The 23,821-nt window shown below is 51.1% G+C and overlaps 1 protein-coding gene across 1 annotated transcript; it reads right to left on the bottom strand.

Moving 5' to 3' along the window:
- Positions 1 to 887: 887 nt before the first annotated feature.
- IGFBP5 (insulin like growth factor binding protein 5) lies at positions 888 to 21,680 on the bottom strand. The gene is made up of 4 exons (XM_050751300.1): positions 20,503 to 21,680; positions 7,639 to 7,868; positions 6,902 to 7,021; positions 888 to 5,674 (listed from the first exon to the last, which is right to left on the bottom strand). Exons 1-4 carry the CDS (start codon positions 20,837 to 20,839, stop codon positions 5,543 to 5,545), a joined length of 819 nt encoding a protein of 272 aa, XP_050607257.1. The 5' UTR covers positions 20,840 to 21,680; the 3' UTR covers positions 888 to 5,542.
- Between the last annotated feature and the right edge of the window lie 2,141 nt (positions 21,681 to 23,821).

The raw sequence follows: 23,821 nt of genomic DNA, 5'->3' as shown, positions 1-23,821 counted from the left end.
TGGGCAGAGTGAGGATGCCACCGCCTCCGTCTCCCCTCTGTGCTCCCGGACCTGAGGCTCTGGGGGGTGCCGTCAGTGGGCTGCCTAACGGGCAGTGTGCTGTGCAGCTCTGTGAACCGGGAGCAGCTGTAGGGGAAGAGCCTCGGGACGAAGGGGCCTAGGAGGGAGGAAAGCAACAGGGTGAGGCAGCAGAAGGTCGGAGGGTGCAAGAACTGTGCTCTTCAGTGCCCAAGGGTTGACATCAGGGGTGCCATCTTGGGTTTTCCTCTTCACTGGGCACAGACAGCGGTGGAGGTTGGGTAGGAACCAGAGGGAGAGTTTATCTTGGCCAGAGGTTCCTAGGAGTTATGTTTACAAGGCAGTGGGAGGAGGGATTGAGGAACATTCTGGAAATGCCTCCCTTAAAATCTTCTCCAAGGAGCAGAAACTTCTCATTTGTCAAAGGGTGGATGAAGGCCACTTGACTTCATAGCAAGGGCTGAGATGGAAAGATGGTAATAATCATTAATAGAACAGTAGGGGAACATGTGCCGAATGTTCCCAGTTCTCAGGGCTTTGGGGACATTAACTGGCTGAATCCTCACAGCAGCTCTATGAGGTTTTACCCACAAGGAAATGGAGGCCTGAGGAGGTGATGTAGGCTGCCCTGGGTTCCGCGACTGTGGTGGCTTTCCAATGGATGGGGAAGGGGCTGCTGGAGCTCCAGTGGGAGGGCTTGTCTTGGGGGATGGGGGATGGGGGGTTCTCTCTGGACGGAGCAGTCGCTCAGCCCTGATCCCGCCGGGGGCCTTTCTCCATCCCCTCCCGGCTGTGGTCCGAGGAGAATCGGGGGCTCGCCTCCCCTGCTGCCTGCCTTCCCTGAGCCCTCGGAGGAAGCCGACGTAGGCTAACTGAATGCATAACTTTATTAAATAAATGCTTTGTCATGACAAAAGACAAAGATCAAGGAGTAACATAAATTATACGTTGAATAAATAGTATACAGCAATCTTCACTTTTTAAGAAAATGTGAGATCCTTTGTTGGTGTTTTATTTCCTTAAGTACAAAATGCTAAACAGGAGCCGAGCTTAAGCTCTTCCGCATTCAGATGGTTTTTTCGTTTTTTTTTTTCTGCTTTTTTTTTTTCTTTCTCACAAACTGGTTGTATTTGTTGATTTATTTTTCCATCCTTTTCACCAGTAAAGATTATCATCATTTATTTTTGTTTTTAAAGTTGAAACCAAAAAAGAGGAGAGAACAGAGTTATGGTATGAATGTATGTAAAACTACAGAGAACTACAGTAATATGTACTGTGGTTATTGCTGTCTTCAAAAAAAAAAAACAAAACAAAACAACAACAACAACAACAAACAACCGGTAGGCAACTCGGAATCTGAAGGAATCTTGTCTGACAACTGTGCTATCCATGTGGGCTACTGTGTGACAGTGGCAGTGGAGAGGAGACTCCGGCTGGTGACTGGGGACCGGTGGAGTGGGGTGAGCGGGAACAGGGAGGCTGGGGTCCCCTTCCCCTCGGACCCCCCCACCTTCCCTTTCCCCATCCAAAAGGATTTCAGGAGAGGAGGCCAGAGTCTGTGAAATGACTAAACTATATACTCCATTAGAAAACCAAGAAAATATGTTTTAAAATAGAAACAAAAGCCTAAGAGAAAATAAAAAGTGGAGAAACAGTGCAACATAATTCTTGCACTTTAGTGGTTTTAAAAACACAGACAGTACAAGGCCCGGGTTGCTGGTTGGTGAAACCCCCGTCCCTCGTCCCTCCTCCACTTTGCAAAACGGAGCCTCCTTTCTCCTGGAAGCCAGACGTGTCCTCTCTGATGCTATGGGGTTTCTTCTCCTTAGAGCTCTTCTCTGAGGTTCCCATCCTGGGCTGGAGCCCTCTCAGGGGTGAGTGGATGGGTCCGGGGTACTGTCCCACCTTAAGGGGGGCTTGGCGGTTGCCGTGGCAGCCCTGTCTCGCTAAGCGCTGGGTGGTGGGAGCAGGGTGGTTGAGGCCCACCCTCTAGGGGAGGCCAGCCCTGTGGGGGTACCATGGAGGCCACAGAGGTGGTGGGGGGGAGATGGGGTGAGAGAGAAGAGGCATGATCAGAAAAGGGCCTCCCTGGACCTCGTGCGCCTGCCTTCCTCCCCGTATGGGGCCAGTGTCCCCAGGCCTGTCTGTCTAGGCCTGGCTGTCAGAGAAAGGTTCCAGTCTCTTCCTCCCCACGTGCCCTGCTTTGCCAGGTGGGTCGGGGCAGGCTGGAGGAAGGAGGGTCAGTCCTGGCTGGGCTTCCCTATCTCCTGGCAGTCGTGGGAAAGACAGAGGATCTTCGCCACTGCTGGAGTGAGGCACGAGTCTAAAGCGGATGGGAGAGACCTTCTGTGGGTCTCTTCTGTGGGTGTGAGTGTGGGAGTGGGCAGCACTTAGACCCAGAGCCATGGATAGCCTGGAGTCCAAGGTCTCTGGGTGAGCAGGCAGTCGGCCAAAGGCCAGCCTGGAGTCAAAGAGAGCCCTGCTTAATTGCCACGCCCACACCATTCCAAACCTGCCTACCTTGCACCCTGCCACGGGGGAAGAGGTGCCGTCTTCCTCCAGTGCTTCCCTTCCCAGGGTCTCCCACCCTGGGCCCAGCCAGACCTCCCATTTGGGAGGCTTAGTTCCATGTGTCCATGAAGGCCCAGCTTCTCTAGGGAGTGACCAACTGGCCATGAGAATCCCCTGCATGCAGAAGAGACTCACAGGTTCGGGTTACCAGGCACGAACTTTGGAAACCGGAAGAGTCTGGCACACTCACACCAGGCTCTAATCCCCCACCTGATGGCTGGCAGCAAAAAGCCAATGTGAGGGGCAGGAGCCCGCCCAAAGTCCAGACACAGTGGGCGAAGAGAGAGCCCCTCTCAGGTCCAGGCTGGGAGGAATGTGGGGGGAGATTGTAGTTCCTGGCTCAGTCTTTTCTTAGGGGAGTGGCACCCCAGTATCCACTTGGCAGATCCTAGTTGGATAACTGCTCAAGATGCAAAGGAAGAATGGGTGGAAAGAACAGTGACGTGGAAGAGGTTTGGGATACTGGCCTAAGACACACAGAAACGTGAGTTGGGTTTAGGGCACAGCTGTGCCGAGAGATGGGGCGTGCTGACTCGGCAGGTCAAGTCCTTGTGGCTGCTGGCCCTATCGGGCCCCTTTGTCTCATGAAGATTGAGCACTTCTCCTGTCCCCAGTCAACTGTCCTGTCCAGGGGCATAGGAGATAGCCCCCAAGTTCTATAGCTATAGGGTTCCCATCAGTTGAAACAGATTTGCTTTTTCACTATTCCTCTTCGTAGCCCCAAATTCGTTGTTGGAGGCAGTCTCCACTGTGTCATGCCATGAGCAAAGAGTGAAGAGAGCTGTGTCCGCAGCCTGAAGGGGTCTCCTTGGCCAGTGTCCAAGCCCCCTTTCCTGGATATCTTCAGCCTTAAAGAACAGTCACAAGGCCACCCACTGGTTGAGGAAGTCATTGGAGAATGGGAGTTTTCTTGGTTCGGAATCTGGCTGCCGAGTGACAGCATCCCTGAATCATGCGTTCCCTGCTTGTTCCGGCCCTCCTTCCACCCTCCACCCCAGGGAGGACGCAGGGACTGGCCAGAATGGAGGAAGAGCCGGAAAGACTCGTGGGCCTCCGTGCCTCCTTGCAGGCTGAAGGTGGGCAGTGGAGCGCATAGTCTTGTCCCTTCCAAAGCATGGCCAGTTTCGACTGATTCTTCCTATCTGGCTTCTAAAGTCTAGCATCCTCCTAAAGTTACCCACCTTCCCTGGCTCTGTGGCCTGGATTAAGTTCATTTCTATTTTGCAACCCATTCCCCCATTTTCCTCTCTTTCCTCTCGAATCCCAGAAAACATACAGGGTGGGGAAGCTAAAGAGGTTTCTATCGGCTTTTTCCCCTTTCTGCTGCTTTGTGCCAAAGCTAGAATGGAACAGTCCCTTCAGCCCTCTGTTCCTCCCCACATCTACTCTGGCCGGAACCGTCAATCTTACTGTTCTCCTGCATCTAAACCTTTTTGCCACCATCTCCCTCTGCCATCTCTTACTTCAGTCTCCCTCCTGCTCTGCCCGTGTGGAGAGTGAGGGAGGCTTCCAAAAATGCACGTTCTGTTCAGATGAAAGGAAAAGGCTGGGGCGGGACGGGTGGATCCGTCATGGACCTGTTGGGCTCATGTGGTGTGATGTCCGGAGACTGTGATTTCCTGAGGGTTTACAGACTAAAATGGGATGGACTGAGGCGCATGCTGTTTGCACCACGGAGGACTGGCCTCTGCCTGGCTCGGTGGGTGCAGAAGAATATACGTGGGGAATCACTGTCAAGTCCAGCACTGTGCCCCACAAAAAAGCTGACTTTATTGCTCACGGGAAACTCTGCCTCGAGGCAGGCAAAAATGCTATTACGGGTGGTTGTATTAGGAGAATATGGGTTTTCTCAGTTTTCCCAGCATGAGGAAGCTCCTCAATGCCCCTATAGGAACTACTTTGAAAAGTTAATGCAAACTTTTGAAAGAAAAGAAGAAAGAAAAAAACAAAGAAAAAATAGATTTATATGCCTATATATGACTATATGGAGTCTTGTAGATAAATACAAGCCCACTTTTTTTTTTTTTCAGCCTATCCTCCCCCACAGAGGCTGCTGTGCTACTTGTAAATTGAATTAAATGAGGGCTGAAACCGCACGCATCGGCATGTACTGTAGTCACCCTGGAAGAACAAGTCTTTCCAATTTTGGGGCATATATTGATTTCTAAAAAAGTCTGCCTGGGGAATGAAATATGCACATGAATTTCATATTCATAGATCTGCTTCCGAAAACCTCTCTATCTAATATCGCTCAATTATGAAGTTGTTTTGCTTTCAGAGGAATGGAATGCATTTTTGTTTTTATAAATCTGGGGAGAGACAACAGTCTGCCCAGGTAAGAGGAGAGGAAGTTCAGGGGTCCAGGTGTCCATACTGCTGGCTAGAGGAGGAGACAGATCCGGGAGAGGCCCTGGCATGTTTTGCCTTTTCCTTTCTCCCCCTGACCAATCCATACTGGGAAGCCCCAAGAGTGTCATTGAATGCCACATCCCGGGCTGCATTTTCTAGCGGCTACCTCTCCCGACCCCAGGCCAGGGCTGGACGTGAAAGTTGGGCCCCTCCCTGATCTCGGTGCCTTTCCTTCCTGCCCACCTGCTTGTCCTCCTTTTCCTAACTCTATTCGTCTTTCTCTCTCCTCTACACAAACACTTCCTTCCCTTCTCTTCCTCTCATTCTTCCTCTCTTCCCTTCTCTGTTCATCCAACTTGCCTCAAAAAGAAAACCATTTTAAAGGGGGGTGGTGTCTTTTTAGCTTTTTGCATCTCTGTTGTTGCCATTTTCGAAGTTGAGCCCTTGCTAGAGATTCCGAGGTCCTCAGTTTCCTCAAATAGATAGATATATATTTTTCCCTTAAATGAGATGAAATGAGTGGCGTCCTGGGGTGGAGGGAGGCGCTGGCTGGAGTCGGGGCTGGGGGTGGGAGGGGGTGAGGGAAGGGTTTCGGGGGGACGCATCACTCAACGTTGCTGCTGTCGAAGGTGTGGCACTGAAAGTCCCCGTCGACGTACTCCATGCCTGGCAGTTTCATTCCGTACTTGTCCACGCACCAGCAGATGCCACGCTTGCGGCCACGGGAAGGTTTGCACTGGGGTGAGGAGAGCAACAGGCTGTGAGGACGCCACACCCTGGGGCTCTGCTCCTCCCTGTCCTGCCTCTTCTCTACCCCAAGACAAGACTCTCTCATCTCCAGAGAGTTGAGGGCGCTAGACCCAACCCTTGGGTTTCTAGTGTCCCTGTTTCATGGAAAGACCCAGGGAAAAATGTGAATTTAGGCAGCCTACCCTTGGCTAGCTCCTTCAATCCCTTTCTTTCCTTCTTTTTCAGAGATGGGATCTTGTTACGTTGCCCAGGTTGGTCTAGAACTCCTGAGCCCAAGTGATCTTCCTGCCTCGGCCTCTGGAGTAGCTGGGATTACAGGCGTGAGCCGCTGTGCCTGGCTTACAGTCCCTTTTAAAATATTAACCATTCGAGTCCCCCCCAGCCTGAAACTCTGCAGGGATTCTCAAGAGAGTTATGATCCAATAATGACGACGATGGCAATAATAATAACAGGAGGAGGCATCATTTGTGGTGTTATCCTGTACCAGACACCACTCAGCGTTTGGTATGCAGTAGGTACTGTTCTAAGTGCTTTACAAAGATCAATCACTTACTCCTCATTCTCCATTTTACACAAGGGTGCAGGCACAGAGACATTAAATGATGAGTAAGGGGACATAGCTAGTAAGTGGCAGAGCCACGATTTGCCCCAGTGTGGCCTGGCTCTTACATTTAGATTATTGGTGCCCTTAAAGCAGCATCAGGGTCGCCTGTCCACCCCAGAGTCCACCCCAGGTCTGCCAATCAGAAACTATAGGGGTGGGGCCCAGCCTTCAGCCATGCCCTCCAGGGATCGGATGCCCTTGGAAATCTGAGAACCGTTGCCCAAAGGGGAGCCTGGCTGTGAAGGGACGTGAGCTGATTTCAGGTGGTACACAGAGAAAATATGGCTTAAACTCCTGAGTGTGTGGTACACCAATGATACGTGCTGTGCGATAGTGTTATAGAGTTTCCTCTTGCAATGAATTCACCTAGCTAAGGTGACCTGTGGAAAGCGTAGTGGATTACGGCATAAGAGGGAATGAGGGAATGGATTGTAGCATAGTAGGGAATGTGGAAAGTCATGATCGTGGTATATGAATGGGTATCTGGGGCCTGGGAAACAGTAAGCGGTTAACGGTGGAAATCTTAGGCACTTGCCCAAGGTGGAGTTTCCTGGCAGGTGCCATTTTTGGAGCCATCTGAGCCTGGGAGCTCAGGGCAGGGGACGTACCTGCTTTCTCTTGTAGAATCCTTTGCGGTCACAATTGGGCAGGTACACGGCACGGGGCACCATGCGTGGGCTGGCTTTGAGCTCCTGCAGGGAGGCCTCCATGTGTCTGCGGCAGGGGCCCTGTGTGGACAGGAGGGTGAGAGGCATGGCGAGACCAAGGGAAAACCACCCAGCTGCGCTGACAAGTGGCCCGGGGGTGGGGGCTGAAGGGTCTCGGGAGGAAAGTCACCACCTTTGGTGCTAATCATCTACTGCCAAAGCTCTTTCCTCCCTGTCACCTGTCACGTGCGCTGGGATCACAAAGCCTGCCTTTGGCCAGGTACAGAGCCATACTTTCTCTTTTGTGTTCCAGGTCACCCCCTCCCCTGCAGCTTTTCTCTTCTGCTGAGTAACCATGTCCAGAGGTGCCCGTGTCTAGATGCTCTAGGAGAATATTCAGTCTCTGCCTCGGACTGGACACAGCTGCAGGGCCCAGGTACCTGGTGCATGGCCGCTGAGCTGGCACACACTGTCCGCAAATGAGCACTGCCTCTATTCCCACTTACTAGCACAAGCCCTTCGCCCTGACAAGTGTACGCTCTGGAAACTCTCCTCCCACATCCTAAGCTGAGCCACCATGGTTGGCTGCAGGTCCTCTTCCGGGTCTAGCCTAAGCACCTCCTGCTGCCATGAATGTCCATTTAGATGCAGGAAAAGGTCAAAAGCCAGGAGGGAATGAGGGAATCCCCGAGATGTACCTGCTCAGACTCCTGTCTCATCTCAGGTGCAGAGATGACCCGGGGGTGAGCAGTGTTCTCGGCTCCCCCTACAAACTTGGACTGGGTCAGCTTCTTTCTGCGGTCCTTCTTCACTGCTTCAGCCTTCAGCTCGGAGATGCGGGTGTGTTTGGGCCGGAAGATCTTGGGGGAGTAGGTCTCCTCGGCCATCTCAGAGGTGGTGGGCTCCTCGTGCTCACGGGAGTCTCTCTCTGCAGGAGAAGGAACCGGAGGGTCAGCCCCCGTGGGCCAAGGTGCACACGGCCAGAGCCCAGGGCTGGGCAGTTTGGGGTGAGGGGAGTCATAAAGGCTGAAGGAGATGTGTCTCTGCCCTCCTGGGGCACTCTGAAAGCAGGGGGATAAGAACCAGGAAGCAGAGCGGATGCTCATTTAAGTGGTGGGAAGTTTCTGGCATGCTTGGAGTCACGCAGAGAGTGCAGACAGAGAGACCTCACAGAGGAGAACTGAGAGACTGACGGACGGATGGGTGAGGACAGAGTGGACCTTCTGGGGGCAGGAAGGAGGAAGGGCAAGGAAAGTGGCCCCTGCAAGGATGAAGGTGGTAGTGAGCGGTTTGCTTGCTGGGGGATGGCCAAGTAGATGGGACATGGCTGGAGGTGGGGCTGAGAAGTAGGAACGCGGGAATCTGGGTCCACGGAGGGAGATGACACAGCCAGGGCGTGGACGAGAAGGGCCAAGTCTGTCCTGTTAGTGAGATCTTTGCACTTTCAGAGCTGCTGGATGTCGAGGTCTCTTTGGACCTGGGGAACCTGGGAGGAGGGTGTCCTGGGGTCTGGAGCAGCAGGGTGGTGAGGACCTTCATACACAGCAGGAGGAGGGGAGGGGAGAGGAGAGCCAGAAATGTGGGCCCGGAGGGGACTGGCGTGGGGCCAAGTAGAAGTCAGAGGCCTCGCTCCCGCTCTGGCTCAGAACTGGTGCTGTGCTCGGGGGCCTGGGAGGCTGGGACGTTACTCAGCTCCGGACTGAGAGAGGCTGACAGCTGGCTGAGACCAGGACAGTTATATATAGGAGTGGCTTGGTGACAGTCTATACTTAGCTGACTTTTGACCTTTAGAGAAGTAAGACTTTGTTCATGTATTTGTTGAGCCTTAATTCTACCCGTCTGGCCTTTTCTTGGTGCGCAGATTTCCCCTAAATTCTTATCTCATAGGCATCCATCCCTGGGTCCCCTTCTCCTCTCAGCTCCTTGACCTCACCCAGCCTCAGAGGAACCAGAGTGGGGGAACTTTAGATTGTTGTTTCCAGGCGGGCGGGGTGTGGCCACAATGCCCCACAGTGGGACCAGGTGCAGGGGTGAGTGGAGGTGGGGGCCCCTGTCTTCATTGCTTCCCTCTTTTTTCAAATACTGGAAAGAGAAAATAGAGCTTTGAGTGATATTAAATAACCAAAATGAGATGAAAGAAAATTCTGTTCTCCACCCACTCCATGATCGCTGGGATGTCCAGGAACAGTGACTGCCAGACATCTGGGATGGGGAACAGAAGAAGTGGGCAGAATTCAAGGAAGTGGGGGTGGGGAAAAGAGAAGCTTTTTGAGAAGACACTGTTTCATGCCTCTGGGCAGGTGTAGAACTCGACTTCTGAGCTTGCAGCCTTGGGCAAGTTCCAGGTGTGAGTTAGGAAAGGCATTTGAACACCTGGCCTAACCTGGTCAGGATGGCAGGTGGCAGGAAGCAGCCAAGCATCTGTTTCTCTCTTGGCTCAGGATTTGTCAAGTCTCATGAAATAGGTATTTGATCTTTAAGGCCTTGGCAGAGAAGGTCCCTGCCCTAAAGAAGCCTCCAAGGGTTCGCAGCATTCCTGGTGGTGAGTTGCTTTGGGTATTTATTCACAGGAAAGGAAGGGAGGTAATTACTGGAGAGGAAGATCATGACTCGGAGAAAACAAATAACAAGGTGGTGGGCGGGCTCTCCCTGAACAAAATTCAACCTGAGATTCCTGGCACCCCTTCTGGCCTCTCACCCACTCTTCCCAGTTGTGCCTTGATGTCCCAGTACCCCGATTCTCCTCTATCAAACCCTGATGTGACAACTCATCAATAGGGTGACATCCCTGGTAGGTGGAAGGCAGGATTTTAGGGATTAGTTAAAAGGGGTAAACTGACTTTTCTTGGTTGTAGAGCAAGTGAGATTGGCAGGAGGGAGGGAGAAGCAAGGCTGGTTTGGGGACTCTGTACAAATTGAAAGGCTGGGGTTCCGTTATCTAGTAACACAGGCCTCGCCTGGAGGCTCGGATCTTGGAGAAGAGGGAGTAAGGAGAGGGAGTGCTAACCATCGTACAGAAGGGCTTTCGGACCCGTCTTATTGAGGGACTGGAGCCGCACCACTCAACCTCAACATCACCAAGCATTCTAATCCTGAAAAAGTAGTTGACTACTGTGGGGGGAGGGGCAGGCAGGAAATGGTGGCTACTGAAAGCCTGGGGGCAGGGGTGTTCAGATTGGAGAAGCCTGGACCCCTTCCCCAAACAAGATTGTAACTGGATAAAGTGAGGGCAGGTGGGGGAGTGGGCTGGCTGCTGACCAGCGCACTCACGCGTCTCTGCATCTCCTTCAGTGGGCTGCCCCAGCCTGGCCCGGAGAGCCAATACATTGTCACCTCTTCAAGGGGAGAGAGCCTGGGAACCTGGCTCCTCTCCTGTGGCTGGTGTAGCAGCTCCTGGAATCCTTTCCGTAGGCCATTTAGCCAATCCCCTGTGTCCAAGCAGAAATAAGCATCTATCTCTCTAGTCCTTAAGGACATCTGAAATGGGGGTGCCATTCCATCCTCCTCCGGCTACCTGTTGGGGGAGGCTCTGTCCATTTGGTCAGAGGGTGCCCTTCTCCAGCTGTCATTTCAGCTTACTCTCTCTCTTTGGCCTTGGTGGACACAGAAGCGTGGTGGCCCACAGCCTTCCCTCAACAGCTCTTCTCAAGACCCTTCCCATTTTGGGACTTTTTCTAAGTGCTGTGGGCTGTCCTTAACCTTGAGTCACCCTTTCTGGGAGGGGGATGGGGCTGTTGACAATGGTTTGACAAACCTTGGGGTAAATTTATTTTGACCTCTGTTACTCTTTTCTTTGAAAGTGTTCAAGTACTGCCCCAGGGCCAAGCAACCATGATGCTAGCATACAACATGTAGATTCTGGTATCTCTCTTCATTTAAGGAACTAAGAACGCTTTGGCAAACTCTCTCCTTTTCCCAGCCTCCCCAAGGCGAGTCTCCTGAGGGCACACCTTCCCCAGCTTGCAAGCTTTTTGGCTGCTTCTGAAGAGCAGGCTTAACATTTTGATGTGCCTCCCGGTTTCTGGTGCCACTTAACCCCATGGGACCTATTCCTTAGGCAGCAGCAGAGTCCAGGGTCGAAGATACTAATCAGGGTCTTGTGGTCACCTGTAGGCTCCAGAGAGACAGCGGAAACTTGGAGGGGAGCCAGGGCAGAGCCACGGAGATTAAAGGGCTGGAAAGTAAGACCGGAGCTCCGTGCCAGAAGCAGCTAGCCCGACTCAGCTGCTCTGTGGCTGAGTCATAAATAGGCTTTCAATTTTGGAAGGGTTTAAGTTTTAGATAAAACAAGAAGGAACAAGTAGACTGGCTACTCTTGAGCTATTTCATCAAGAGAAAATGAACTGAGGTTGCAGAAGGGATCTAGGCAGGATACCCAGGAGGACTTCCTGGTGAAGATTGTTCTGCACGTGAACAGCAAAAAAACTCAACAGTCAGCACTGGAACCTGTTTGACAAACAGGTCAATATCTCCATGTGGCCAGCAGAGGGCGTGGGAGACTGGCACCCACACAGCATGGGCTCACTTCTAGGGACTGGAAGCGTTTTTAAAATCTGGAATTTGGAATTAAGCACGGTGGCTCATCTCTAATCCCAGCACTTTGGAAGGCCAAGGTGAGTGGATTGCCTGAGCCCAGGAGTTCGAGACCAGCCCGGGCAACATGGTAAAACCTCGTCTCTACGAAAAAAAAAAAGTACAAAAATTAGCTGGGCATAGAGGTGTGCGCCTGTAGTCTGAGAAACTTAGGAGGCTGAGACCAGAGGATTGCTTGAGCCCGGGAGGTTGGAGGTTGAGGCTGAGGTGAGCCATGATTGCTCCACTTTGATAGCTCCACTGCACTCTAGCCTGGGTGACACAGTGAGACCCTGTCTCGAAGAAAAAAAAAAATCTGAAATTTGGGTGCCTCCTTCTCCTACTTCTGTAATAATCACTCGAATCCCTTCCTTCATTTGTGTGGCTGTAGCATATATTTAAAGAGTCAGGGAGACAAACAAGCGAGGCCCGGAGAGAACCATGTGTGGGAGAGTGAAGGCAGGTGAGGGAGAGGGGAACAGGGCTTCTTTCTGCATGGCATTCTGCTGTTTCTGTAACCTGCAACTGGAAAACGATCCAGGAAGGAAGAGAGACATATTCCAGACTTCCCCGCCCATGAGATACTGTTCTGAGAGGGTTTTGCAGAGGATGGGAAATGTGGAATGCACGGCATCCATTTCTCCTGCTGGGAGCTATGGAGGCTGGACCTTTACCTTCATAATCCTATTCAATGACTAAGGGAGGGGATGATGATAATATTATCTGGATACAGTATTTACCTTTGGGGTGGGATCTAAATCTCTGGCTTCTATATAATACCTCCAGTCCTTCCCACTGGCTCTCCAATGCCTCTAGCCCCTGCCACTTTTGGGTGGCCAACTCAGTTCCTCTTTCATTTGTAAGGCGTTCCCCATTCACCCCAGTGCAGCAGCATACACGGAGGCACACGCAGTACATCGGCCTCTCCCCACGGTAACATGAACACGTGCTTAAGGACTGCACCATTCTCTATGTCCTGGCAAACACAGAGAGTGTCATGGTGCAAGTCCAGCTGCTACAGACCCAGAGGCGTCTTAGGGTGAGAAATACTACAGTCTGCACAATTGCACAATGCATGTACCGTGCCCAAGCTCAACCACTTTCTCCAAACCTGCCCTTTTGCCACGGCTGTTCTCTTCCAGCAGAGGCAGGCACATGGTCTTCTGAACGGTTCTGGCTCCACCTTGCTTGCTAGTCATAGCAATGGATGGATCCAGGTGGAGACCTGCCTGCCTAAAATCTAAACCCCCGACCCCTGGACCTCTTAGTCACACCCCGGTGCCATTAACAGCCTGCTCCTGGGCTGGTGTTAGTTTATCACTCTATCTTGCTTGACCTAATAATCAATTGTAAGAGAAAACTAGGTGACCCAGATATTGTGCCTTAGCTTACAAAAATCGAAGAAACAGAGGCATCCTTGAAATTCACAGTCCAGGAAGAGTGTGGGGCTTTGCCAGGCCACCCAGACCTGGGGAGATTCTCCCATCTCCTTTTCTAGACAGAAGATAAGATGAGGACGCCTAGAATCTCTCTACAAAGAATGAAAAAGGGATCTGAATTTCTTCTGGGTTTCATTCTAGTCCCCTCTGTGGAATTTAAATAGCCAACTTCTTAAGGGCAGAGCTTTGTCATTTCTCTTTGTCTCACCAGCATATAGTATTCAATAAATAACCTTTAAATGGAGAGATGTGTAAATCTGCCCAAGAGGCAAAGAGAAGTAGGTCTGGAAGTATTTCTGTAATATAAGCTGGGGCTTAGAGCCCAGTTCATGCCTTGAGAGGTTATCTCATCCATGCCCCTGCCCTGAAGCACAATAACCCTGCCGCGGGGGACAGGGAGGCAGACCCGTCTCCACTTAGAGAGCTCCCCCTGGGAGTCCTTCCTCTGCCTAACCCCATTCCTTCATGCGGCATTAAGGGCACTCAGTCTCCTTCCCTAAAGATATATAGAGAAAAGGCGGCCCACAGCCCTCCACAGTGTAGATGCTATAGGCGGGAAGGTGACATCTCACAGAGTAAGGGGCTGGGGTCCCACCTACATCTGCCCCACTGTCCAGGGACCAGAGGTAAAGAGAGGCTCCTTGCTTTTTTCCAATGCCAAGCTAGGATTTGGGGTTGTGACTCTGGCTCACATTTCTTGGTCCCTAGGAAGCAGCTGGCAATAACTGTACACATAGGAAATACACGCTTATGCACAAGTCCCTGAGTGAGAATCTCCAGCCAAGCTTTTGGAGTTGGGGAAAGGGAAGCATGCTCAGTAGAAGTGTCTGTTCCCTATACATACCCCAAATGAGAAGGTAATGGTGGGGGGATAGGTGGGGAGCAGCCTCTGGAAGAAACGCTGGGCTGCTTTTCTCCTGGCCACTTTCCTATCAGGACCCATCACAGCCAGTTCAGAACATTGCCATCTGCAGCCACATTCCCCCAAAGTCCTGCATGACCAGAAGGGGGCAGCAGGGAGCAAGCAAGGTTTACTCTTCTCTCCCGAGGCCCCCAAGAAGGTGCCCAGGCTCTGCTAGGGACCAAACAGGGAGCCCTGTCTGTCAACGAAAGCTGAGACTCCTCTTTTTTGACTCTTTGGGAGCAAAAGGAAAGAGTGGGGACAGCAGTTCCCTTCTCAGGTGAGAGAGGGGTTTGCTGGTAGCCACTAGCGACGTGGAGATACATACTGAACACGTGAAATGTGGCCCGGGGAACTCAGGGACCACGTTTAAAAATTTACTTAATTTTTATTTAATTTTAATTAGTTTAAATTTAAAAATGGATACTCAACTCAGTTATTGGAAAGATTTTAAAGTATGTTTGGAATGCCTCAGGTATGTGAATCTGCTTTTTCAACTGTAAATTTTATGAAACCTAAATACAGATCAAGTATTTCCAATGAAAATTTAGTGTCCGAATTGAGATGAGCTGTAAGTATAAAAATCATACTGGGTTTCAAAGGCTAAATATGAAGGAAAGAATGTAAAATATCTCAATATAATGGTTTTATTTTGAGCATGTGGTGAAAGGATATTTTGGATATATTCAGTTAAAATGTGTTATTACAATTAATTTCCCTGCTTTTTAAAATCTTTTTAAAAAAGATGTGGCTACCAGAAAGTTAAAAATGACAAATGTGGCTTGTATTATGTTTCAATTGGAAGTGCTATTCTAAACGATCTGGAAGAAGAGTCATCCTGGCTGAGGTGACAGAGGGGTGTCACAGTCCCAGTTCAGGATAACTGGAACCCACATAAAACAACTCAGAGAATCAACAGAGGTCATCTGAGGCCTGGCTCTGAGTGCATATTCAGTGGGACCTTATTTTAGGCCAGGGAAAGGGGCCTGATGGTTTAGGTTGAGGGGTCAAACATGAGATAACTGAGTTAGTTTAAAATGTTCCTATAGTTCACCTGGCAGGTCTGACTTACTGGAAAAAGGGGCCTATCTTATCTGCCTCCTTCCTAAGCATCCCAGAGGAGGAGCTGCCACGGCCTCCAGGATGTATTAGAAAGGCTCTCAGCACTTCCTGCAGCAACCGGAAGTCCCCAGCTGCCCTCTGGAAGCGCATCTGTCCTCTCCTGCTGAAAGATCTCAGAGGCACCTGCCCATGAAAGCCAGGGGGCCCTCATGCTCTCTTCCTTATCAGCTTTGGTAGTGCATGGTTTTCCTTCTCTCCTTCGGATGCAGAAATTCCCTAGTTACTGCACTCGCCCCATCCAACCACACCCTCCCTCGATCTCTGCTTTCTGTTGGCACCACCTGAGGACTGTGCTGTTGGAAGCGGGCCACTTCTCCACCGTGTTCTTCAAGACTACAGGCCGCTGCACAGCCCAGAGGCAGCCAGGGCCTGCCTGCCTCTCCACATCAGGAGAGCTTCCTGTAATGTAGAAAATGAGGTTTGGCGCATGGACCTGAAAGCTGGACTGAACACCCCTCCTTCACACCCTCCAGGTCCTCTTTCCCTGACAAACCACTAGCCTAAGCCAGGCTTGTATGCAAGACTGTGTAGAAAAAGGGACAGAAGTGAGTGTGAAAATAAGAGAGTGTGGCCCTCTCTCCTTTGGGGAGGGCTTTGGGGCCGCTTCACTGCTTTTCCTACTGCCCCTAAAACAGCGCCTTCAGATTGTGGGTTATGATGTCATGGGGTGATAGCATCTGGCAGTGTTTGCCAAAGGCCTCACTGCAGGTTAGCCCAGGCCCAGGCACGTGACTAGCGAGAAAGCCAGGAATGGCTGAATGCAGTGCTGGAGCCCCTGCGGGGAAGAGCTGAGTCCCAGCCCCTTTTCTGCCTCTAACCCTGCTGCCACATCTTGGGCAAGTGACTCCCCACTCAGGGCCTCAGTATCCTCATCCTAAAACGAGGACCTTGACTGTGATGATGGGTGTGGGTTCCTTCCAACTTTAACATTCTTTGACCAATACCCAGACAATTCCTGGAGAGACACTAGGACTGAGCTAAGCTGAGTGGCCAGGCACTAACCAACCTGGTTAGGTGCTCTAAACCAACAGCATAGTGGCCAAGGTGGGAATATAACCTCTCCCCCTCACAGAGATGTTCAGTCACTCCTCTGGATTTATATTTTTAAAAAAAAGAGAGAGAGAAATGACATCATAACAGAATTTATGGAAATAAATGAAACTGGAAATAAAAGGGGAGGTTTTGCTGGTATTGTGGAGGAGGGGGTAGAAGCCTACACTGCCTTCCTTGTTTATTTGATTATTTATTTTTGCAAATATGTAATCAATCTTACTGTTTTGAATAACATGTCCAGATTGCAATTTAAGGATGGTGTCTGGGAATTGCAGCTTTTGGACCAACTGTAGAGAAAAAGCAAATGTAAAACTAAACAAACCCCTCCGAATCCCCTGCTTGACTCAGCGCAGCCATTCTCCCGCCCTCTTTCCTTCTGCTCCGGCTCCTGGTTGGTACCTGCTCTTTAAGATCTTCTTCCAGTTTCTGGATGTAGTGGGTCTGGAGTGTGGTGATCTCTTCTCCAGAGTTTTTGTTTTCCACACACTAAATATCTTAAAAGTTTCATAGGCATTGCTTAGGTACAAAGTAGAAACTTTACACAAGTATTACCTCCCCTTCCCGCTGGCTTCTTCTTCGTTCCATTAAGGGGGCCAGGGCTTCTGCAGGGAATTCCTGCTCCCATGCCCTTTGCTGTAACCCTCACGATGACCTCTGGCTCCTAGGGTCAGCCTGGTCCTCCCTCTGCAGCTGCAGGCCCACCTGCCTGCTCAAATCCAGCCCAAGCCCCGGACTAACTCACAGCTGCTCTGACTTAAAACTCAAGCCCTCAGGGGATGCCTTAGAGTTGGGGTGGGGGTTGGGGGGTGGATGGAGAATGGCGGAGGAAAGAGTAGGAGGGAGGGGCGAGGAGGGGGAAAAAGAGAAATGGAAAGAAAATGAGCTCTCACTAGGGCTAACTCTGCTTGTTCTTCCAGTCTGAGCTGACACAGCAGAAAGGGGTGGTGGTGGGCGGAGGTGGCAAGAAAAGTCCAGTTAAAGCCCCATCTCATCTTCCCAACTCCCGTTTTGGTTGGCTCAGGGTACGGCCATCCTCTCAAAGACTTGTTTCAGAGGGAGGGGGTGCGGGTGGGAAAGGAATTTGGCTCCTTCAGTTTTCCATGATCTTGCTCAACCCAGACATAAATTTGGCCAATAAACCTAACTCTGGAACTTGACTTCAACATGGCATTTTAGACCAAGCTTGGAGTTGAAGCCAGGGTGATGGAGGCCAAACCCCTCAAAGTAGCAAAGGCTGAATTCATTTTTATTTAGGTAATGCTTTTGCTTTCTTTTCCAGAAGTCTATTTTTTGTCCCACGGTGTCTCATTTCTTAATGACAGAACAGAAACCCAGAACCCACGGTTCCCTACATCTCAAACTGAATGTCTCACCAGCACAGAGGAGACCTACCTGAACCCCAGTATCTGTGCTGGGGACCAGCCCATCAAACCTCATTCCCCACCAAAAATGCCGGAAAGCAAACCCAGCACTTCCTGGACTCCCTCCACTCACCGCTATTTACTGAGCTTTGCCCAACAAATAACTCCCGTCTTTCATCTCCCTCCAGCCTCACACACATTCTTTTTTCCATATCTGTCTCTGCTCCTGAACTGGTCGGAATGAAATGCAGAGCCAGGCTCGCTCTCAGCACCCGGCTCTCGGGCCCACTCCCTCTGCAGTTGCTCAGCAACCGCCTAGCAAAACACCGTCTCCTCCGCCCTCTCCTCTCTCTCCCGGAGGCTTTGGCTGCCTGCCACCTCACTCCCCTCTGCTCCCCATTTCTGCTTCCAGAAATGCACCTTTTTTGGGTTCTACATATGTTTGGTTACATATAAATATATATAATATAGTATATAGCATATATACAATATATAATACGCCTTATATAGATATAATATATCGTGTGTGTGTGTGTGTGTGTGTGTGTGTGTGTCTGTGTATGCTGCAACTGCGGGAGGGAGGGGGAGAATCCATATCTGCAAGCTCAGATTTTGGCGGGGCGGGCTTGGGGAAGACGAGGGAGGTGGGTTGGGAAGCAGGAATTTTGGCTAAAGGACCAAAAGGGCACTCTCCCTCTCTCTGTCCATTTCTCTCTTCTTAAGAACGGTCTGTACACCATCTCCAACTTTTTGGGGACCCGCCCAATGGTTGTCCGGCTAAAACGCCCTTTCCAGGAGCGCCCACTCCCATCCCATCTGTTCGGGACGAAGATGTCGGCACCAGCCGCGGTGGAGCGCCGCCAACCCGCAACAGCAGCCGGCCGGGCACCTGCCTTCGGCGGGGTGGAGTCGGAGAGGAGTGCTGCGGAGGGGGCGGGTAGAAGAGGCTGCTTCGGGTTGGCCTAAAGGCACTCAGAAGGTGGGGGTTGGGCAAGGGGCGGCAGGGAATTCTACAAGGGATCTTGCTTGGGACTGAAGTGTCGTGTGTGTGTGTGTGTGTGTGTGTGTGTGTGTGTGTGTGTGTGTGATGCGCCCTCCGTGCTCGCCTAGCAATTGAGCGCGCGTGCGCCCTGCGTGCACACCCTTCACACTAGCCACATCACACTACACGCTTGGCAAATAATAAGTGGAGCCAGGATGCTGCTGAGTGACACCTTACGTACTTTCGGTGTGACTGGATTGTTACCCAGGGCGGTCGCTTCCCAGCCAGGAAATCAATTAATGTTTTCCCCCTCCGCTAGGCTTTTCCAAATCCACATCCCCCAAGATGAAGGCAGGCAAGACCGCCTTTGAAAAGTGGATCTTAATAAAAATAACCTCACAAGCCGGTCTCTGGGGTTCCCAGGGCCTGCGCGTGCTCCCCTTTTCCTCTTTTTGCAGGCTGCAACCTGGAGATCGACTACCTCTTGCAAAGCTGGAGGGGCTGGCGCCTGCGTCACTCAAACCCTGCAGGGTTTGCGGGGACAGAGGCTGAACACAGGAAGCTCTCCGGCCTCCTGGCAAGCGCGGACGCACTCCTCTCCTGCACTATAGTGACTGAAGTTTGCACTTCAGAAAACTCATGTTAGGGTGCTCGTGAGTAATGGAAAGGGACAGAGAGGGAGAAGGGGATTGCCCCCGTAACTAAACTGTCCCCCTAACTAAACTATGCCAATTAAACATTGTTTAGCCAAGTTTTAACCCCTATTGGAGAGACTCAATAGCCAGTTTGACGTCTTAGAATCCAGACTTTTATGTAGTTTATTTAACTTTTTTTTTTTTTTAACTAAGGATCAGGTAACTCTTTCCAAAAAGAAACTCAGTCTAAGGGGGTAGAACTGTTCTGATTGAACAAGTAGCTGTGTCAATCATTTCAATCCTAGACTTCTGGCGCCGAGAATTTGGGGGCGGGGCAACCCGGGGGCGGGGCAAGCGGAGGCGAGGCTCCCAGTGCGTGGCTTTTCTGTCTCCGCCCCGTGAATTTTGCATTCTGCGTTTCCAGGGCCCCTCATGCACTTACTGCACACCCACTTCTGATCTGGTTTAGGAGACTGGGGAGGGCGGGGTGGGGGGGGGCATTGCGGAGGGAGGAATTGCGGGGCGGGGGTGGAGATGGTGGTGGTGCCGGGAATCTGCACAGGCGAGGAAGTTGAAAGGTCTGAATCTCACATCCCCTTTTGCCTCCCAGCCCTATGTCCACCTTTCATCCTAGGTAAAATCTGAATTGGAGAGGGGGAAAAAGGAATTAGATTCAGAAACGAACACCAGGCACAGAATCCCAAACCCTTCCTTCCTACTCTTCCCCATCCCCACCCCGCACCCCCGCGCTCCTAAAGCATTTTTTCCCTTCCTGGGATAAAATAAAAGTCATTTTGCAGTTAAGTATGTTTTACCATCTACCACAGGCAATCATTTTCAATCAAAAGCAATGGTTATGCACATGGGAGGGGCTTCACGGCTTCCACCCGAAAGGCATTAGTTACCAAGAATGTGGGGTGCTTGTGGTGTGTGTGTAGGGGTGGAGGGATAGAAACGCCTGGAGGCACGGGGGTGGAGGGGCCAAAAGGGACAAAGGTGGAATTAGCTCAGAAGATGGGTAACGCCTCTCTCTCCAGGCCGCAATTAAAATAATATTTTAACAAAAGAGATTTTTTTCCAAGTTCAGAAAAAAACGTATGCGGGGCGCGAGGTGGGTGGAGGAGGGAGTTGATAATGTAACATACACTCTTTCAGACTGGAGATAGGGTACCAGGGGATTTGGACCTTGTGACCGAATGGGAACTCAGAATCAGTATTCGGACAGAGTAGGGGGGGTGGGGGAGGGGGCGGGCAAGGTGTAGGTAGGAGGTAGGAGGAAGGAGAAAGAGCGAAAGCTGGGATAGACTTGGCTAGACAGTTCCCCAGGGTAGCAGGATCCTCCAGGGCTCCAATTCCGAGGTGCAAGGACCCTCCCCGACTACTCCCGAGCTGCACCCCAGCTCGAAGCCACTTGCTGCGCAAAGCGCGCGGGCCCAGCCGGTCCCGTGTCCCCCGCCCGTGCGCCGCGTAACTGACTGGCACACTGAGCGCGCTCACCGATCTTGACTTGCTCGCGGTAGCTCTTTTCGTTGAGGCAAACCCCTCGGCCGTGCAGCAGGGCGTGCAGCGGCTTCTCCTCGTCCTGCCGGGGGAGGCAGCGCAGCCCCTGGGCGCAGCGCTCGGTGTAGACGCCGCACGACTGCCCCTCGGCCAGGGCGCAGGTCATGCAGCAGCCGCAGCCCGGCTCCTTGACCAGCTCGCAGCCCAGGGGGCTGGGGGGGCACATGGAGAGGGCTTTCTCGTCGCAGGGCTCGCAGTGCACGAAGGAGCCCAGGCTCTGGGCCGGCCCCGCATAGGCGGCCAGCAGCAGGAGGACCGCGGTGAGCAACATCATCTTCTCTTAGTCGCCCCCTTTACCTCGGGGTGGGGCAGGAGAGCGAGAGTGCAGGGATAAAGGGGCCGAGAGGGCGCCCGGAGATTTTTTTTGTTTTTGTTTTTGTTTTAAAATTTCTAGCAGGTAGAGCAGGTGCCCTCCCCCAGACACTTGCAAAAATGTAGAGAGAGATGGAGGACTGGGGTGCCCGCGAGCAGGTCCCAGCTGCAAGAATTAAAGCCTTGCAACAGGTTGGGGGAAGCAGGGCAGCGCCAGGTGCACCCAGTGAGCGGAGGCCGGAGAAACCCTCAAGCCTGAGCAGGTCAGAATTATAGGGGGAAAATAGCCACAAAATTGTTCACCCCCAAGCAACCACCGAAATAATGAGCTCGGAGGCAGTGGAGATGGCGTTGGGGTTGGGGGAGAAAAATGGATTTATCTTTAAAAATTTTGCTTAAAATCTAAAACACACCCCGCTCCTTTCTAACCCTCAGCTGCCGGCGGTGCGCGGCGGCGCGGAACAGGTAAGAGGCGTTGGCTGCAGCCGAGAGGGTGGGAGAAAACGTTGAAATCAAGAAATTAAGAAAAAAAAAAAAAAAAAAAAAAAACCCAAAACAAAAAAACCCCAAACCCTAACACCTCTTTTCTCCCACTTTGCCACCTCCTCTTCGAAATTCGCAGGTTCTACGCGAAGTCCGGAGAAGGGTGAAAACGGAGGAGGGGTAATGGGGTAATGAAAAGGAGCAAAAAAAGGAAAAAGCCCACACTGCTTTGCAGCTCTTTCCTAGCTCTTTTCCCCTGCAGAAGTTTCCAAAGAGACTACAGGCTCCGGGCGAGCAGGCGCTTTTAAATAGCCGGCCCCTGGCTGCCAGCCAGTTTGTAGCTGCAATTTGAGCTTCCCAACACCCAACTCAGGCAAGGATGCCAAGGAGCTTTGCAGTACAAACTCACACGGGGTGGGGGTGGGGAGAGGCCTTCTAGACACAAGGGGGCTCCCCTTCGCTCCCTGAACAGCGCTCTCCTCTCCCCTGAACAGCGCCCTCCTCCCCGCGGAATGTAAGAAAGGGGCAAGGGGGACAGGCTGGGGCTACCGAGTGTGGGGAGGAGGTGGAGGGGCCAGTGGAAGACAGAGTTCTTCGGAGCAGGATGAACACAATGAGGAGAGTAACTTGGTCTCCCCCTCCCTACTATCCCTTAACTAGTCAAGGCACAGGCTGAAGGGAGACGTATTTTCTTATTAGCCAACCGGATATACCATGCCCAAGAAATCTTCCTAAGCTTCTGCAATTGACTGTATGCTGGTGTCTGTTTCCATGTCCGTGTGTGCGCTTGGGGGACAGGTACTGTAGGATGGCCAGTGATGGCTGGTGAGCTAAATTTTTTTTTAAAAGAAGAAAAACTGAATTTCTCCACTAAAGGTCTGGAGAAGAGGATTTAATCAGGGGGTTTCTGTACTCATGATGAGGAGGCGACCACTTTCCTTCAGCTACGTTGGCCAGGGAGGTTCTCTCTCTTTCTCTCTCTCTCTCTCTCTCTCTCTGTGTGTGTGTGTGTGTTGTATACCTGCAAGAATGGACATTCATACATTTTAAGAGCAGTGAGTTGCAGAGATGGACACTTTGGAGGAAATCTAAGTCTGAAAACCTTACATGGTGGCCTAAAGTGTCCTTGTGTGTGGGGTTCTTAGAGGGAAGAAAGGTGGATTGGAGTGACACTTCCTTCTCTGTCATTTTGCAGAGGTATTTCTATTGGGCAGGACCACATCCCGGAGGGAGTGGGTGGCAGAGTAGCAGGAGGAGACCTTGTGATAGGTTAGTTGGTGCTTGTAGGCACATCCCAGGAATATGAGCTGTTAGGGCCACAGGACCTGCTGGGAAGAAGTCCTGACCAGGAACCCAATCATGCCACTAGAACCTCTTTCTTTAGTAAAATGAAAGAAAACTAAGGCCTCAAAAAACGAAGGTGGTGGTTTTAGCTTTTTTTTTTTTTTTGAAATTGACATGAGTGGGCCATGAACCTCATAGGCAAGTCAGAGAGAAATGACCAATGTCACTGCGCCTGCTGGGTGGACTTGGGGTGGGCTGTTACACTTTTCACACTGTGCTTCCTCCCTTGAGAAGGATTCTAACTCTCCTTTGGAGAAGGGGCTGCATTTCATGAAGTTTGCCACTAGACTGCACCCTTATCTATGATAAGAATTCTTTCTGGAGGACTGCTTTTAAGAAAATATTTTTCCCTGCTTGTTCAGTTCAGGAGCATCTCACTTTATGCCGTTAACAACCCCAGATCCTGATCTCTCTTCTCACTTATCTATTTGCCGAAAGGCACATTTTAAAACAAGGCTAACGTTTAAAGTTATGTCTTTGCCTGTATTGCCAAAGGGGATTTAGATGGTGGCTGGGAGAGGGAGAATTGTGTGTAATGATTAAAACAAAAAATAGCAGCAAGGCTCATCTTAATTTCTTCTTTTCTCTGTCTGGGGGCTTGGTAAGGTGTAGGAACAAATCAATATTCAAAACTTTGATGGAAATATTTTAGAAGTGAGCGAGATCATGTGTTATTTTCTCATTTGTGTCAAGTTCAGACTACAAGAGTGGCAGCAGAATGTGTGCAATACGTTCTCTTCCCTGCTCCTATTTCTTTCTGCACACCCTTAACAGCTCGGCCTGCCCCAGGCACACTGGTAGCTTTTAAGATGATTGGGGGAAATTGTGGTACCCCTTCCAAAGAAACATGAGTTGCCTCATTCCAGCCACCCTGTATTCTGAGAGAGATGGCCTCTAGTGACACCTCTTTTTGTGTAGCCGACTTCCAATGGCTGGATAATACAATATGTGAAGACAGGTAAAAGGAGTGGAGATCATTCACAGAAAAGATAAAAAGGGTGGAGAGAAGGGAGGAGGAGAATATGGTGGGAGCTGGATCCTGGGGCAGAGCAGTACAGGGGCCATGGAGAGAAGTTACTCTGTGAGACTATAAATGTTAAGCAGCCTTTTTTATTTA

The sequence above is a fragment of the Macaca thibetana genome, chromosome 12, assembly GCF_024542745.1.
Source record: "Macaca thibetana thibetana isolate TM-01 chromosome 12, ASM2454274v1, whole genome shotgun sequence".
Taxonomy (NCBI): Eukaryota; Metazoa; Chordata; class Mammalia; order Primates; family Cercopithecidae; genus Macaca; species Macaca thibetana.
The sequence above is the reverse complement of the archived record's forward strand: the minus strand, read 5'-3'. Positions and strand labels throughout refer to the sequence as shown.